General features: G+C 44.6%; 2 protein-coding genes across 2 annotated transcripts; both read right to left on the reverse strand.

Annotated features, from left to right (window-relative positions):
- Positions 1-4,207: 4,207 nt before the first annotated feature.
- LOC109794011 (uncharacterized) lies at positions 4,208-5,422 on the reverse strand. Its single transcript, XM_020353484.2, has one exon. The coding sequence runs from the start codon at positions 5,420-5,422 to the stop codon at positions 4,208-4,210; it is 1,215 nt and encodes a 404-aa protein (XP_020209073.1).
- Positions 5,423-8,048: 2,626 nt separating this feature from the next.
- LOC109794013 (uncharacterized) lies at positions 8,049-9,884 on the reverse strand. Its single transcript, XM_083071891.1, has 2 exons — positions 9,168-9,884; positions 8,049-9,008 (listed from the first exon to the last, which is right to left on the reverse strand). Exons 1-2 carry the CDS (start codon positions 9,882-9,884, stop codon positions 8,049-8,051), a joined length of 1,677 nt encoding a protein of 558 aa, XP_082928017.1.
- Positions 9,885-16,388: the final 6,504 nt, after the last annotated feature.

Consider the following 16,388-nt stretch of genomic DNA (forward strand, 5'->3'; position numbering starts at 1 on the left):
TAGGTCCTAAGCATGGAGCAAGTGAAGGAATCATCAATCTCCTTACCTAGTTCCATCACTCTTCGACTTAGAAAATAGGCCTAATGAACTGAGAGTATATAGGTATTCGGTCCCTCGCCGATCATGTTATAAATTGTTTATCTCCCACTGTTTATGTTCATCTTTCACTAATGTGTGTCTTGATGCAGCGAATATGGCTAGCCTGAGCAATCGGGAATTAAGGAAACTTTGGAAATTGCAAGAGGCCTCTAAAGAGGTCGGAGCTGCTGTGGTTGGTGAGAAGGCGAGAGATGCTGTCGTCTCACTCTCGAAGGGTGTAGTCGGCGAGACCTCCCATAAGTGCCGTCGAGAGACCGAGGAGCCTATTACCCTCGTGAACTTGGAAACCGAGATTGGTGGAGATGAGGCCGAGAAGGAACTAGAGGTTCAATCGGTAGAACGAACCATTAGCATGTGCATAGGCGACAACTGGGAGCCCGTGGATCATGGGAATGAGCAGGGGAGAGTCCCGTATTTTTGGGACGAGAAATTCAACCATTCCTCCCACATCCGTGAGACCGACCTGCTAGAAGGGGACAAGGGTGATTTGGAAAAGATGAGCGCCTTTTCTATCACCAAAGGTGTGGAGTCTTTAACGAATCGCCTCTCAGCCTTGTCCCTCATTAATGAGGACAAAATTCGTGGTATGGCAAGGGAGTTTAAGTTGCAGGGGAAGAAAATCAGCACCTTGGAGGAAAATGTCAACAAGGGTAAGGCCGATTTAAGGTGGGTCGTCAACGAACGGGACAAGCTGCTAGATGGGCGACGCGCTTTCGAGGAAGAGCGGTCTGCGTGGATGGCCGAGAAGGCGGCCATGGAGAAAGATCTCGAGGAGGCTTGCCTTGCGCGAGACAGAAATGCCGACGCTGCCCAAGTCTTTAAGAGTGATGTGGCAACTATGGGAGCGGAGGTGGAAAGCTTGCAATCTGATCTTCAGGCCGTCAAGATGGACTCGCTGAAGAAATTCACACAGGGCTTCGATGCTGCCGCTGCTCAAGTGAAGTTTTTGTATGCCGACCTCGACCTTGAAGGCATAGGTTATTTTAAAGAAGTCATTGATGGGCAACTCGTAGACCCCCCCGAGGACGATTGAGCAGCTTACCTTGTAATTTCCTTGCTTTTTGTATAAGTTTGAATGTTTCATGTTCTAGGCCCAACTTTGTCGGTTTAAGGTGTGTTACTGACTGACTTTTGGTGTTTCAAAAAATTTGATGTTTCCTTTGCCAAATTCTGCTTGTGCGCTTTGTTTCCTTGTTGATCAAATTTTTTCTAAGTTACGTTGAACATTTTTAGGAACCAAGTCGTACGAAACTTGACGAAAATTTGTCTAAGTTAAAAATTTAACCTTGATGTAGTTGGTCGTCCAAAATCCGACTCGAACAGCGACAAATTTGTGTAAGTTAAAAAATTGAATCTTGATGTAATTGGTCATCCAAACTCCGACTCAAACAACGACAAATTTGTCTAAGTTAAAAATTTAACCTTGATGTAGTTGGTCGTCCAAAATCCGACTCGAACAACGACAAATTTGTGTAAGTTAAAAAATTGAATCTTGATGTAATTGGTCGTCCAAACTCCGACTCAAACAACGACAAATTTGTCTAAGTTAAAAATTTAACCTTGATGTAGTTGGTCGTCCAAAATCTGACTCGAACAACGACAAATTTGTGTAAGTTAAAAAATTGAATCTTGATGTAATTGGTCGTCCAAAATCCGACTCGAACAACGACAAATTTGTCTAAGTTAAAAAATTGAATCTTGATGTAATTGGTCGTCCAAAATCCGACTCGAACAACGACAAATTTGTCTAAGTTAAAAAATTGAATCTTGATGTAATTGGTCGTCCAAAATCCGACTCGAAAAATGACAAATTTGTCTAAGTTAAAAATGAATGTTGATGTAATTGGTCGTCCAAAATCCGACTTCAACAACGACAAATTTGTCTAAGTTAAAAAATTGAATCTTGATGTAATTGGTCGTCCAAAATCCGACTTGAACAACGACAAATTTGTCTAAGTTAAAAAATTGAATCTTGATGTAATTGGTCGTCCAAAATCCGACTCGAACAACGACAAATTTGTCTAAGTTAAAAAATTGAATCTCGACCATATAATCGTGTTTGAACATGTTTGACGTTGACAACGAAATTTTTGTGGGTTGTTTTGCCCAAATTTGTCTTCGAGTTATTTATACTCGCCCAGTCGGTTTTTTGCCGACAATCACGAGTTTTGTCTTCGAGTTATTTATACTCGCCCAGTCGGACTTTTGCCAACAATCACGAGTTTTGTCTTCGAGTTATTTATACTCGCCCAGTCGGACTTTTGCCGACAATCACGAGTTTTGTCTTCGAGTTATTTATACTCGCCCAGTCGGACTTTTGCCGATAATCACGAGTTTTGTCTTCGATTATTTATACTCGCCCAGTCGGATTTTTACCGATCAATCATGAGTTTTGCCTTCGAGTTATTTATACTCGCCCAGTCGGACTTTTGCCGACAATCACGAGTTTTGTCTTCGAGTTATTTATACTCGCCCATTCGGACTTTTGCCGACAATCACGAGTTTTGTCTTCGAGTTATTTATACTAGCCCAATCGGATTTTTACCGATCAATCACGAGTTTTGCCTTCGAGTTATTTATACTCGCCCAGTCGGACTTTTGCCGACAATCACGAGTTTTGTCTTCGAGTTATTTATACTCGCCCAGTCGAACTTTTGCCGACAATCACGAGTTTTGTCTTCGAGTTATTTATACTCGCCCAGTCGGACTTTTGCCGACAATCACGAGTTTTGCCTTCGAGTTATTTATACTCGCCCAGTCGGACTTTTGCCGACAATCACAAGTTTTGTCTTCGAGTTATTTATACTCGCCCAGTCGGACTTTTGCCGACAATCACGAGTTTTGTCTTCGAGTTATTTATACTCGCCTAGTCGGACTTTTGCCGACAATCACGAGTTTTGTCTTCGAGTTATTTATACTCGCCCAGTCGGACTTTTGCCGACAATCACGAGTTTTGTCTTCGAGTTATTTATACTCGCCCAGTCGGATTTTTACCGATCAATCATGAGTTTTGCCTTCGAGTTATTTATACTCGCCTAGTCGGACTTTTGCCGACAATCACGAGTTTTGTCTTCGAGTTATTTATACTCACCCAGTCGGACTTTTGCCGACAATCACGAGTTTTGTCTTCGAGTTATTTATACTCGCCCAGTCGGACTTTTGCCGACAATCACGAGTTTTGTCTTTGAGTTATTTATACTCGCCCAGTCGGTTTTTTGCGGACAATCACGAGTTTTGTCTTCGAGTTATTTATACTCGCCCAGTCGGACTTTTGCCGACAATCACGAGTTTTGTGCCTTTAAAATAACACATGTTAGGAGTCATGAAAAGAAACAATGAGATGATATTATTTCTTATAATTGAATAGGTGGTGCCTCGTTAAAAACCTTCTCATCAAAAACCCCTCATATTTTTACGGGGACAAAATACTGAGTTAGGAAAAGAGTGCACCTACTAAATACAAGTGAATAAAGAGACTAGTTATAGTAGAAACGCAAATTCGCCGCGTTCCATGTCCTCGGTATCATCCCTCCATCCAAGGTCCTCAATCGGTAAGCTCCTTTGCCGACCACGTCATCAATTTTGTAAGGGCCGACCCACTTAGGTGAAAACTTGTTCCTCATTTGTGTTAGCTGAGCACGCTTCAAAACGAGGTCTCCCACAACGAAGTCTCTCGAAATGAACTTTGTTTTGTACTTGAAAGCTGCTCTTTTATGGGCTGCCACTTGGTTTATCCTTGCACTTTCTCTTGTTTCGGCGATCAAGTCCAAGTCAACTCGCCTTGCCTGGTCGAATTCCTCTTCAGAAAAAGTTGTGGTACGTACTGAGGGTTCCGCGATTTCAATCGGTATCATAGCGTCCGTTCCGTACACTAAGTTGATGGAGTGTCTCAAGTCGATGAATGCACTGTTGTGTGATATGACCATAGTACCCGAGGAAGCTCCTCCACCCATGAAGCGCCTGAGTCTTGGACACGCTTCTTTAACCCTGAGAGAATTATCTTGTTGGCCGACTCCGCCTGGCCGTTGGATTGGGGATGTTCGACGGAGGTGAACGTCATTCGGATGCCGATCCCCCAGCATAATTCGCGGACTCTCGCACTCGCGAATTATGTCCCGTTATCCGATACGAGCACCTGGGAAACACCGTATCTACATACTACGTTCTTCCATAAGAACGTCTTTACCTTCTCCGTCGAGATGGTCGCCACAGGCTCCGCTTCAATCCATTTGCTGAAATAGTCTACAGCCACTATCAAGAATTTTAACTGTCTCACAGCTATCGAAAACGGACCGAGAATGTCAATACCCCACTTGTTAAATGGCCAAGGAGATAAAATCGAGTGGAGTCGTTCGGCTAGGGAGTGGTGCAAAGTTGCATGCCTTTGACATCCATCACATTTTTGAACCCAATTGACGCAGTCGTTTCTCAGACTCGGCCAAAAGTAGCCTGCTCTCGCCACTTTGTACACCAGGGCTCGTCCTCCGATGTGACTCCCACACATTCCACTATGTACCTCGTCCATCACTCTTTGCGCTTGTGAAGCGGTCAAGCACCTTAGAAGGGGAGAGCTGAAACCTCTTCGATACAATCTTTCATTGATGACCACGAATCTGGCTGACTCCCTCTGTATCAATGAGGCCTCCTTCTTGTCCTCTGGCAATTCCCCCCGAGTCAAGTATGCAATGTACGGTCCCATCCATGAGTCGAGCTCATCTTGGATGAAAAGAACACTCCCCTGTGGCTCGTTAATACTTGGCTGCGCTAAGGTCTCTTGGATGACCGACCGAGTGGTTCCCGGCTTCTTTGTGTTGGCAAGCTTGGAGGGCAGATCGGCCCTCGAGTTTTGCTCTCGCGGTATGTGGTTAAGCGTGAATTCTCGGAAATTCTCCGATAGAAGCTTAACTTTTTCCAAGTACTTAGCCAGTTGAGGGTCCTTTGCTTGGAAAGTGCCTGCTACCTGCCCCGTGATCAATTGAGAGTCGCTTCGTGCTGACAAACTCGCCGCCCCCATCTCCTTCGCCAATGCCATGCCGGCCAACAACGCCTCATATTCGGCCTGGTTATTGCTTGCTCGGAATTCGAAGCGCAACGACTGTTCCAACAAAATTCCTCTTGGTCCTTCCAAGACGATCCCTGCTCCACTTCCCCCAAGGTTCGATGCTCCATCTACTGACAAGGTCCACTGCGTCTCTCCAAACTCACCCTCATCGGCGGGCGCGGTCAACTCCATCACGAAGTCGGCTAGTGCTTGAGCTTTGATTGCTCCTCTCGGCTCATACTTGATGGAATACTCTGATAGCTCTATAGACCACTTCATCATTCTTCCTGCCAGGTCGGGCTTTTGTAGTACTTGTCTAATCGGATGGTCAGTACGGAATATCACTTCATAACTCTGGAAATAGTGTCTTAACTTCCGCGCTGTAACCAGTATTGCAAGAGCCAATTTCTCGATCTTCTGATACCTTATTTTGGTGCCTTGTAGGACCCGACTCACGAAGTATACCGGAACTTGGGTGCCTTCTTGCTCTTGGACCAGCACTGCACTGACTGCTCAATCGGATGCCGATATGTAAATCAATATGGGAAGATTCAACCGCGGTTTTTGTCAGGATCGGCGGCGATGCTAGCGATTTCTTGAGTTCTGTGAAGGCTTCCTCGCACTCGTTTGTCCAGGCGAATCGATCGTTCTTCTTTAGGCATTGGAAAAGCGGCAACGCCTTGTAGGCTAACTTGGACAGGAAACGAGATAATGAAGCCATCCTTCCCGTGAGCTACTGCACCTCCTTCACCATGGAAGGACTCCTCATGTTGATGATCGCCAAGCACTTCTCAGGATTTTCCTCGATGCCGCGATGAGTCAGCAAGAAACCGAGGAATTTTCCCGCTTGGACTCCAAAAGAACATTTCTCGGGGTTCAACTTGAGCTGGTATTTTCCTATGGTTTCAAATAGTTCCTTCAAGTCGTCTAAATGCCAATCCAAACACATTGACTTTACCACCATGTCGTCTACGTAAGCCTCCACATTCCTACCCAGCTGGTCCACCAACACCTTGTCCATCAGACGCTGATACGTTGCACCTGCATTCTTCAAACCAAAAGGCATTACCTTGTAGCAATAGTTGTTCTGGTCGGCGATGAACGCGGTTTTATCCTCGTCGGCTGGGTGCATTCGGATCTGATTATAACCGGAATACGCGTCCATGAAACTTAGCAGCTCGTACCCAGACGCACCATCAACGAGGCAGTCTATATTCGGCAGGGGGTACGAATCCTTCGGGCATGCCTTATTTAAGTCAGTGAAATCTGTGCACATTCTCCACTTTCCACTGCTTTTACGTACCATCACGACATTTGCAAGCCAGGTCGGGTATTGTATTTCTCGTATGAACCCCGCCGTCAGTAACTTGTCGGTCTCTTCAGCAATGGCTTTACGCTTGTCCTCGCCACACTTCCTCCTCTTCTGGATAACTGGCTTCGCACGTGGATCAATGGCTAGCTTGTGGCACATGAAATCGGGGTCCACTCCTGGCATATCTTTGACGTGCCACGTGAATGCCGACATGTTCGCTTTCAATACTTCAACCAATTTCTCTGCGTCCTCCTGGCTCAGGGACGTATCGACCTTCACTTTCTTTTCTTCCGCCAACGTCACCTCCTTAATGTCCTCAGCAGGGGCTGGTCGGCGATCAAAATGGCTCACTCTAGGGTCTAGATCGATGGAATGGACCTCCTGCTCGACCTGCGCGGTATACAGTCGCCTTCGTGCCTTTAAACTATCACCGTAGCACTTCCGAGCAACCTCCTGGTCCACTCTGAGAGTCCCCACAGCACCGCTCGGCAACGGGTACTTTACCTTCTGATAGACCATGGGCCAAGGGCCCACTGACCAGAGCTATGGCTAGGAGGATACAGGAAGAGCTGGATATTGAGAAGACTAATGGGCTTGTCAAGCCCAAGGTAATCTTCACTTGGAATGCTCTATCATGAAGAGAAGGCCTTAGTTCTATTTGTTTATATTGTACAGTTTATGCATAGTATTTTGTATAGGTTATTTTCCCTTTGTATTTGTGAGGCACTTTACTTGCTTTTTCCTAGTGATTGTATATTGTTTTTAAGGTAGGCTACTTGGAGAGTTTAGCTCCATTTAACCTCCCTAGTTGATACTTTCATTTTGTATTTTTTCAGTAGGGAAAAGGGGGTGACATTTAGCAATGCTTGAGGGTGTGCTAAGAAATTGGGCCTGAGTTGGGCCTAGGCAAAATTTTACATATTGGACTCATTTTGCTCCTAATTTTTCATAGATTTGATTTAGCTAGGTTTCATCATCAAATGATGAACCTAACTAAACCAAATCAAAGATTTTCAAATTAATTCAAGGAGCATTTTGAACCATGGGCCGCCTAGCTTGTTCCTTCTCCTTGGCCGAATTTCTCAAGCATTCCTTCTTGAGTTTGAAGCTTGTCTTGCAAGCTTCTAAACTCAAGCAAGGTTAGCTTACCTTACCATGGTTCCTAAGTGAACCATGGTCAAGGTTAGCTTCTCCTAGAAGCTAGCTAAACCGTGGGAGTTTAAGATAACCCTACCATGGTTCCTAGTGAACCATGGTTAAGGTTAGCTTCTCCTACAAGCTACCTTACCCTATATATTTGATTTTCCTACACTTGTACTCACTTTTGTCAAATATGAGAAATAAAATCTGAATTTTCTCTCTCAAACAAGAGTCACCAAAACCGTGAGCACCTACACTCTAAGGTTTCTAGCAAAGTTCTTCAACTTTGCCTTGGTTCAACAATCTTCCTTAACAAGTTTTAGGAAGTGGCCGAACCTCCTCTTCAAGGCTTCTCCTCCATGGAAGCTTCTTTCATGGAGATTCAAGTTTCACCAAGGGATTAAACTCAAGAACATTTGGTCCAAGCATGGAGGAGTTGAAGTTCATCAATCTTCTTCAACTTAGCTCCATCACCTTCAGATGGGAAGTAGACACTACCGCTCCTAGCTTGTTCAGGGTCGGTCTGCCGATCAATATGTTGTACGATGACTGAGCATTAACCACCAAATACCGAACGACCACCGTCTTCATCTGAGCACCCTGGCCGAAGGTCGTCTCCAGATCGGCATATCCCCTTGTTATGACCTGGTCTCCTGCAAAACCCACTAGAGTCCCTGCATAAGGAATTAGTCGGTCGTTAGGTATTTTCATCCCCTCAAAAGTTTCCCAGAATAAAATATTTGCGGAACTTCCTTGGTCGACCAACACACGCTTCACAATGTACCCCATGACAATCGCCGATACGACGACGGGGTCGTCCTCATGAGGAGCTACTCCTTCGTAATCCGACTTTGAGAACGAAATCTCAGGCTGAGGTGGTCGCCTGAATTCCGATACTGTTAGTACCGACCGAGAGTACCTCTTTCGGGCAGCAGAGGTAGGTCCCCCGCTGGCAATGCCCCCTGCTATGGTATTGAAATCCCCGTGGATGGGCTGCTGATGGGTTTCTGACACCTTTGCTGGTGTGTCTCTGGGGGGAGTTCTCTCCCTACGCCTATCCCTCCTGGTGTCATCCTGCATGCGCCTGGATCGCCTATCCGACGAACTTCCTTCTTGCTTTCTCGCCACAAATTCCTTCAGTCGTCCCTCCTTGATCAAGCGCTCAATCTGCCTCCCTAAGACGAAGCAATTTTCAGTGGAGTGCCCGTGAGCCCTATGGAACTCACACCAATCGGTTTTGAAGGGCCCCAACTGACGCTCCGTCGCCGCCAGAAACTCGAACAATGATGCGCTGTTGACATCGTGGAGTATCTGTCGCCTGGGAACAGTGAGTGGAGTAAACTTCTCTTCTTCATTGCTGCGCGTCCACTCGCCCCTTGACCGACCGTCGTGATCGGCCTGCCTGTAATTGCCCTTCTTCACGTTGTATCGGTCACGTCGTTTACTCTAGTCTGATTGTGGTTGAAGATGCTTATTTCCCTCCTTATTGCTACCCCCTGCTTCTGGGTTCTTAGCTGCCCTTTTAATAATCTGGTTCTCCTCCGTCTTGATGTGGCTCAAGGCGAAATCCCTCACCTCCGACATCGTTTGACAGTTCGCCCTTTCGAGCGCGATGTCGAAGGCTCTAGACCTCAAACCTTTCTGAAATGCGATGACCGCCATCCTCTCGTCCAGCGACGCTATCCTCAAGGCGACCTCGTTGAACCTTTGTAGGAAATCTTTCAGAGACTCCTCGCGTTGTTGTTTGAGGTCGAACAAATTCGACGTGATCGGCGGCTTCTTTTTGTTAGCGGCGAACTGCACCATGAAGAGTCGGCTAAAGACATCAAAGTCGGTGATCGACCGATCTGAAAGACCGCTAAACCAGTCGAGCGCCGCCTTCTTGAGTGTGCCCATGAACAACTTGCAGCGGACTTCCATGCTCCCTCCACAGATCAACATTTGAGCCCGGAAGTCCGTCAAATGCTGACTGGGGTCCTGCGTTCCATCGAAAGGTTCGACCTGTGGTATCCGATGATCCCTAGGGATCATTTCGGCCTCTATGGCTTCCGAGAACGGTCGAAAGTCTCTAGGGACCTCCAGCATGACGTCCTCCTCCACAGTCCTGGTACTAGCCGCCATTCTGGCTTGTAGCTCGTCCGCTCTCCTCCTAATCTCTTCGTTCTCGCGCTGAATGGCCTCCTCTCTCTCCCTGGACCGCGCGTTATCCTCCCTTAAGCCATTGATCATGGCCATCATCTCCTCCATGGTAGGGGGTTGTGAGTGGTTGTTGTTGTTGCCGCCTCTCGCCATGGTAAAGTGTAGGTCTCTCTGTATGACTTAGGGCGTAGGAAAAGTTTCACCATAGCCCCATGGTGGGCGCCAAAATGTTCCGGCCAAGGGGTGTGCTAGGGTTTCGTCCTAGGTTGAACCTCAAAGCCAGAGTATTCAAAGGTGTGATCTGCCTTCTCAACTCTAGGGTTTTTGGATTTATAGTTTCTTCCTTATGGGCCTCCTAGGCCCCGAGAATGTAGGGATTTCTTCAACCGTCTAATCTAGAGAATATTTTGTCATTAAAGATGAGATTTTGTCCCTGATATCGGATCAGTATCTATGTGAGAGGGTCAGATCGGATGTTGGCCGAGTTGGAGCACACAAGTCAGATTCTGACCGAGTGCACCCATGTAGAGGGGTCAGATCAGATTTCGTAGGAGTAGGTGTCTTAGCCCTTTCGCCTTATAGGCTCAGGGCTAAAGGGCATATGGACCGTCCTGGTCGGAACATGTCCAACACGAGTCTCGGTCGTCTCCCGAGATACTTCATAGGAGTAGGCGCTTTAGCCTTTTCGCCTTATAAGCTCAGGGCTGAAGGGCATGTGGACCGTCCTGGTCGGAATCCGACCCGACTTTTACCTGAGAAAGGCTGAGTATGACCTCGGTCGACCTCATTATGTGCTAATCGGTCCTTACCCGAATAGGCTCATTCCTGGTCAGAATCTGATCTGACCCCTCTACATGGGTGCACTCGGTCAGAATCCGACTTGTGTGCTCCAACTCGGCCAAAATCTGATCTGACCCTCTCACATAGATACTGATCCGATATCAGGGACAAAATCTCATCTTTAATGACAAAATATTCTCTAGATTAGACGGTTGAAGAAATCCCTACATTCTCGGGGCCTAGGAGGCCCGTAAGCAAGAAACTATAAAGCCAAAAACCCTAGAGTTGAGAAGGCAGATCACACCTTTGAATGCTCTGGCTTTGAGGTTCAACCTAGGACGAAACCCTAGCACACCCCTTGGCCGGAACAAAAACAATAACAATTCTTGATCAATCACATTAATTATGGAAATAAAGGTTGAAATATGAATTTTTATAAAAGCAAAAGCAAAAATTTATTAAAGCCTTAAGCCAGATATATATTTAAAATAAACATTTTAGCAATGTTGGACATAGCTCACCCTCAAGCCATTCTATCAAATTCATGTACCCGATGATGATCTGGCCATAAATATATAAGTTTGCCTATTAAGTCTTCCTATTACAAACATATGGCCCAAACCCTTTGTATCCGTACGTACAAATAAACTTGGCTCATGTACCCGATGATGATCTGGCCATAAATATATGTTTTCCTATTAAGTCTTCCTATTACAAACATATGGCCCAAATGCTTTGTATCCGTATGTAGAAATAAACTTGGCTGCTTATCCTTTACTCACTTCTTCATCTTTTATATTTCAACTAATAATACATTTCTAATTCATACATTTACACCTTATTATATATACAAACCTTATTTTTCTCACTTTCACATGTATATTATTATTTTACATCTTACCCAACTTATTATATTCGCACTTATGTATTTAAAATTATTTTGATTATATATATATAGAAAGAATGGATCTATTTATTCTAGGAGTAAGTCTACTTAAACTTACTCTATTCAATAACTCATGTTCTACATCAAATTTCAAGGATCCAATCATTAAATTTAAAGTTCTTAATGCATAAATCAATTCTGCAAATTTTAAAAAATTAAAAAATTATTTAATACTTTATTTCATTAATTCAAATTAATGTATAAAATACTTTTATATCTACCCGTTAATTTGAATTAATGAAACAAAGTATCAAATGATTTTCAAATTTTTAAAAAATTTACAGACTTGATCTAAGCATTAAGAACTTTAATTTTAATGGTTGAATCGTTGAAATTTGATATAGAACATGAGTTATTGAAGGGAGTAAGTGTAAGTAAACTTACTTTTACGATAAATAGATTCCTTCTCTGTCACACACATATATGTATATATGGTTGACATTACCATTTTTTTCTCATTTGTAGGTAATTTGGTCCATTGAGAAGTAACATAAAAAATGTAGATAGTTAAACCCATTGAAAACTCATTAATTAACGAAATCATACATGAATTGTTTGGTATTATTTAATTTATATAGGTTTTATTTTTGGATGCTTCCAAAACATACCTAATATTTAAATTTTTTTTGCCACTTTTAAAATCAATAAATTGGTCAAATAACTGATTTTAAAAGTAAAGAACAAGCAACTTTAAAAGTTTTTTTTCCCACTAGTGTTTGAGAATATCTAATCTTCCTAATTACAAAATGTATTGCCCGTGCTGCGAAGCCGAGCTCCGAGCTCGACATCGCAGCGTAAAATGAGGTCGGGCACGCGCTATGCGACGTCAGCTCGGCATTTAAGCAGATCATAACTGATCTCGAGGGATCTCGCTTCAGGCGAGATCCACTATCTAATCTTATCATATCTTATCTCAGGCCCAAGGCCCAAAGCAATCCTAATTCACACTAAGGTACGTGCATTACTTATACGAGATTCGTACTCCCACAAACACTAACTTTAGCATCGGAGTCTCTTTTGCAGGTACCACCCCCATATTGGAGCATCAAGCGTACTAGCAAAGGAGGCTCACCGATCTTACCTAGCGGATCAGCTCTACAGCAGATTTCTAGTAAGAACATTTGGCGCCCACCGTGGGGCCGATCAAGACAGCTCTTATCGGCCACGCTTATGGTTTTCACCAGAAGCCATAGTAGACGCACAACAGACGATGCAAACCACTCAACTACCATGGATAACGAAGCAGCATTGAGGAGACTAATCGATCAGGTCAAACAGATGCGGCAGCAACACGCCGCCGACCTACAAAACATGCGTGCCAAGCACGACACTGACCTAGCGGCAATGCGTACCGCTAATGAAGCCGACCTGGCGGCGCTACGTGCCGAGAACGAGCCAATCCGCGCTCAACTCCCTCGACGCCACTCCGATCATCCTCCTCATACGAGCAACCACAATGAGGAAGGGGAGCACTCAGTCTCCCAATCCTGGACTACAACTAGGGTCCCAACCCCCAGACCTGCTTCATATCGATCTCATGCACTGACGCACAAGCCGACCCATGTAGTCAGCAAGGCTCCTACTCATGTTGCAGGGTGTAGACCCCTAAAATTGTCTGGGTCGGAAATAAAGCTTGAAGACTCTTGAAGACTGAAGGAAAGTCAGCCAGAAGGACTCATGGAAGGCCCTAGGAGGATTCTCTGTAGGTCTAGAGGTCTTATAATAGCTCAAAATAAGAAAGTGGAGGGAATGAAGCCCAATACGGCCTCCCAAAAGTTCAGTACGGCCGTATTGAACATTTTAAACTACAATACGGCCGCACTGAACTCAATACGGCCGTATTGAAGTTTCTGAACTTCAATACGGCTGCACTGAACTCAATACGGCCGTATTGAGGTTTTTTGAACTTCAATACGGCCGTACTGAATTCAATACGGCCGTATTGTAGTTCAAAACTTCAATACGGACCGTATTGACCCCCAGAGGCCGTATTGCGCCTCATCCCTATAAATATGACGTTAATTGGACGTCATTCTACACTTTCACACTGAGTTTTAACCCTCTTCTTGAGTATTCTGGGTTTTTTTGAGCAGTGCTCTGCCTAGAAATCACTCGGAGAGTTGATCCGACAAAGTTCTCGAGTTCTGAGCTTTTTGCTTGAGTCTCGAACTGAGTCGAAGGGAAATCCTCCGGATTTCCATAGTTAAAATTTTCTAGGAGGGAGCGAGCGGGCTTGTAGAGCGAGGGAACGCCAAAAAGCTTCCCAGTTTTACTTGAATATAAAAGCACGCTTCAAAGGTTTCTTCTTAAGACCTTCCTTTTACTGCTTTCTGTGTGTATATTTAACTGTCATCATGTAGATAGTTAAGTTATAATTGTTTAGAATAAATAGGGGTAATTTAGTAATTTCGCACTATTATTTTTAGAAATAATCTGTCATAGGGAACCCAAAAGGGGCGCTGTGGGGTGCTAACACCTTCCCCACGCGTAACCGACTCCCTTACCCGACTCTGGTTGTCATGGCCTAAGTCGATTTTTGAATCGATTGCCTTAAACTTCTTTTTCCAATGTTTTGAGTAAAACATTGGTGGCGACTCCATGAACCCTTCCTTTTTATGAAAACCGCTAATCCATGGAGGGTCCCGCTTGGGATTAACATGGATTGGTGAGCCTTTTAATAAAATTGCTCGTTTGACAAGGTCTCAGTTTGAGAATAAGTCATTCTAGCAATCCATATTTTTAAACAAATAAAAGAGTCCAACCATCCTTCGCGAATGCCGAAAGCCCGTTTCGGGCCGGTGGCGACAGATGGCGACTCCACTGGGGAAGCCTCGAGAGTCAGTTCCATTTAGTGACAGATTATTTTTAACAAATAATAGTTAAAATTACTTTATTACCCCTTGTTTGTATGATAACATGCTTTATTTATATGGCTTTAATAACTGTTGTATGTTTAAATTTTCGCAAATGTTTGAAATAAAAACTGCACACAAACCTTTGCACACAACAGTTCCCTCTATACCCGGGGGCATGAGTGGTAAGCCATAGGGAGTGGATGTTAGTACGGCCGGTTGTCGAATGGGTCTATAGGTGCCCGTAGACCGTTGTCGGAAAGCATCACTCAAGGTGATAACCATGAACTCGAGTCCGACAGTGCGTTGGAGCTTTCCATCGACTTACGACGAGAGGAATTGGGTCCCTATAATGGGGGCACCTTGGGGGCCTCAGACCGGTGAGAACAGTTAGAACCACCTTGAATATGCACCTTTCTGCAGGAAACCCCTACCTCGTGATTCGCTCGTGACTGTTCGTGGATGAGTGAATTGTTTGTGTAAATGCTTATGTGCAATTGTTTGTGCATTAATAAATAACCTCGTGATAAGGTCTAAGAATAAATCCCCATGCATGAAAAAAACCATGACATGAGAGGAAAGACCATGTGCGAAAATATAATAAAAGTGAGGAGCATGTGCATCATTACCAATAAGACATCATGCATCCTCATAAACCATGCATTTTAGGTTCACCAATACCTCTTGACATGAGTAAAAGAGACCCATAATTATCGAGATTCTCCGTTGAGGAGAGATCATAAGTCAAGGAGGGTAGTAATACTCTGTTTTAAAAAGGCAGCGCCTTAAAAATGGAGGGTTATCAAGCTCATGTCAAGAGCGTATTCATTCCATAAATTAATTAGATTAAATATTCATTTTTAGAAAGTGGCTGGTCATCTCTCTGTCCTCACACGCGCGCAGAAAATCAAGAAGATGGAAGCGCTGGAGGACCAAAATAAGAAGCTTACAGCCGAGCTCTCACAGCTCAAAGAACAAATGGCGCAAATGATGGAACTCATGCGTCATCAAAACATGAATGGGGCTCACCACAGTGACCATGAGTCCCATCATGAGGAGGATCATGAGGAAGAACAAGACCCTCCGCGAGCTGTACCCCTTGGGGCGGGGATTACGATTAGAGAGCCTGAAATTTCAAAAGACCAATTCCGCGCTCTAGAAGACCGGCTGAGGGCTATGGAGGGGCATGATTTTGATATTAAAGATGCCGCCGACATGTGCTTAGTGAGGGACATCCAATTCCCTCCCAAATTCAAAGTTCCCGATTTCCCAAAATATGTGGGATCGACTTGCCCCAAAAGTCATCTCACCATGTATTGCCGAAAAATGGCTGCATATGCTACCAATGAAAAGCTCTTGATCCATTGCTTCCAAGAGAGCTTGGCTGACACTGCACTCAATTGGTATATGCAGCTGGATGGAAGTCAAGTGTGCACATCGAGGCAGTTGGCCGACGCCTTTCTCAAGCGCTATAAATATAACATCGACCTAACACCCGATAGGTCCGATCTTCAAGCCTTGAGTAAGACAAATGATGAATCCTTCAAGGCGTACGCCCAACGATGGAGGGAGTTGGCGGCACAAATAGAGCCCCCGCTGTCGGATAAGGAGACAGTGTCCCTATTCATAAACTCGTTGACCGGTCCCTATTATGACAAGATGATAGGGAACACGACAACACTCTTCTCGGACATCATTGTCGCCACCGGCCCGAAACGGGCTTTCAGCATTCGCGAAAGGATGGTTGGACTCTTTTATTTGTTAAAAAATATGGATTGCTAGAATGACTTATTCTCAAACTGAGACCTTGTCAAACGAGCAATTTTATTAAAAGGCTCACCAATCCATGTTAATCCCAAGCGGGACCCTCCATGGATTAGCGGTTTTCATAAAAAGGAAGGGTTCGTGGAGTCGCCACCAATGTTTTACTCAAAACATTGGAAAAAGAAGTTTAAGGCAATCGATTCAAAAATCGACTTCGGCCATGACAACCAGAGTCGGGTAAGGGAGTCGGTTACGCGTGGGGAAGGTGTTAGCACCCCACAGCGCCCCTTTCGGGTTCCCTATGACAGATTATTT

This window comes from Cajanus cajan, chromosome 3, assembly GCF_000230855.2.
Source record: "Cajanus cajan strain Asha chromosome 3, NIPB_CcT2T_4, whole genome shotgun sequence".
NCBI classification, from domain to species: Eukaryota; Viridiplantae; Streptophyta; class Magnoliopsida; order Fabales; family Fabaceae; genus Cajanus; species Cajanus cajan.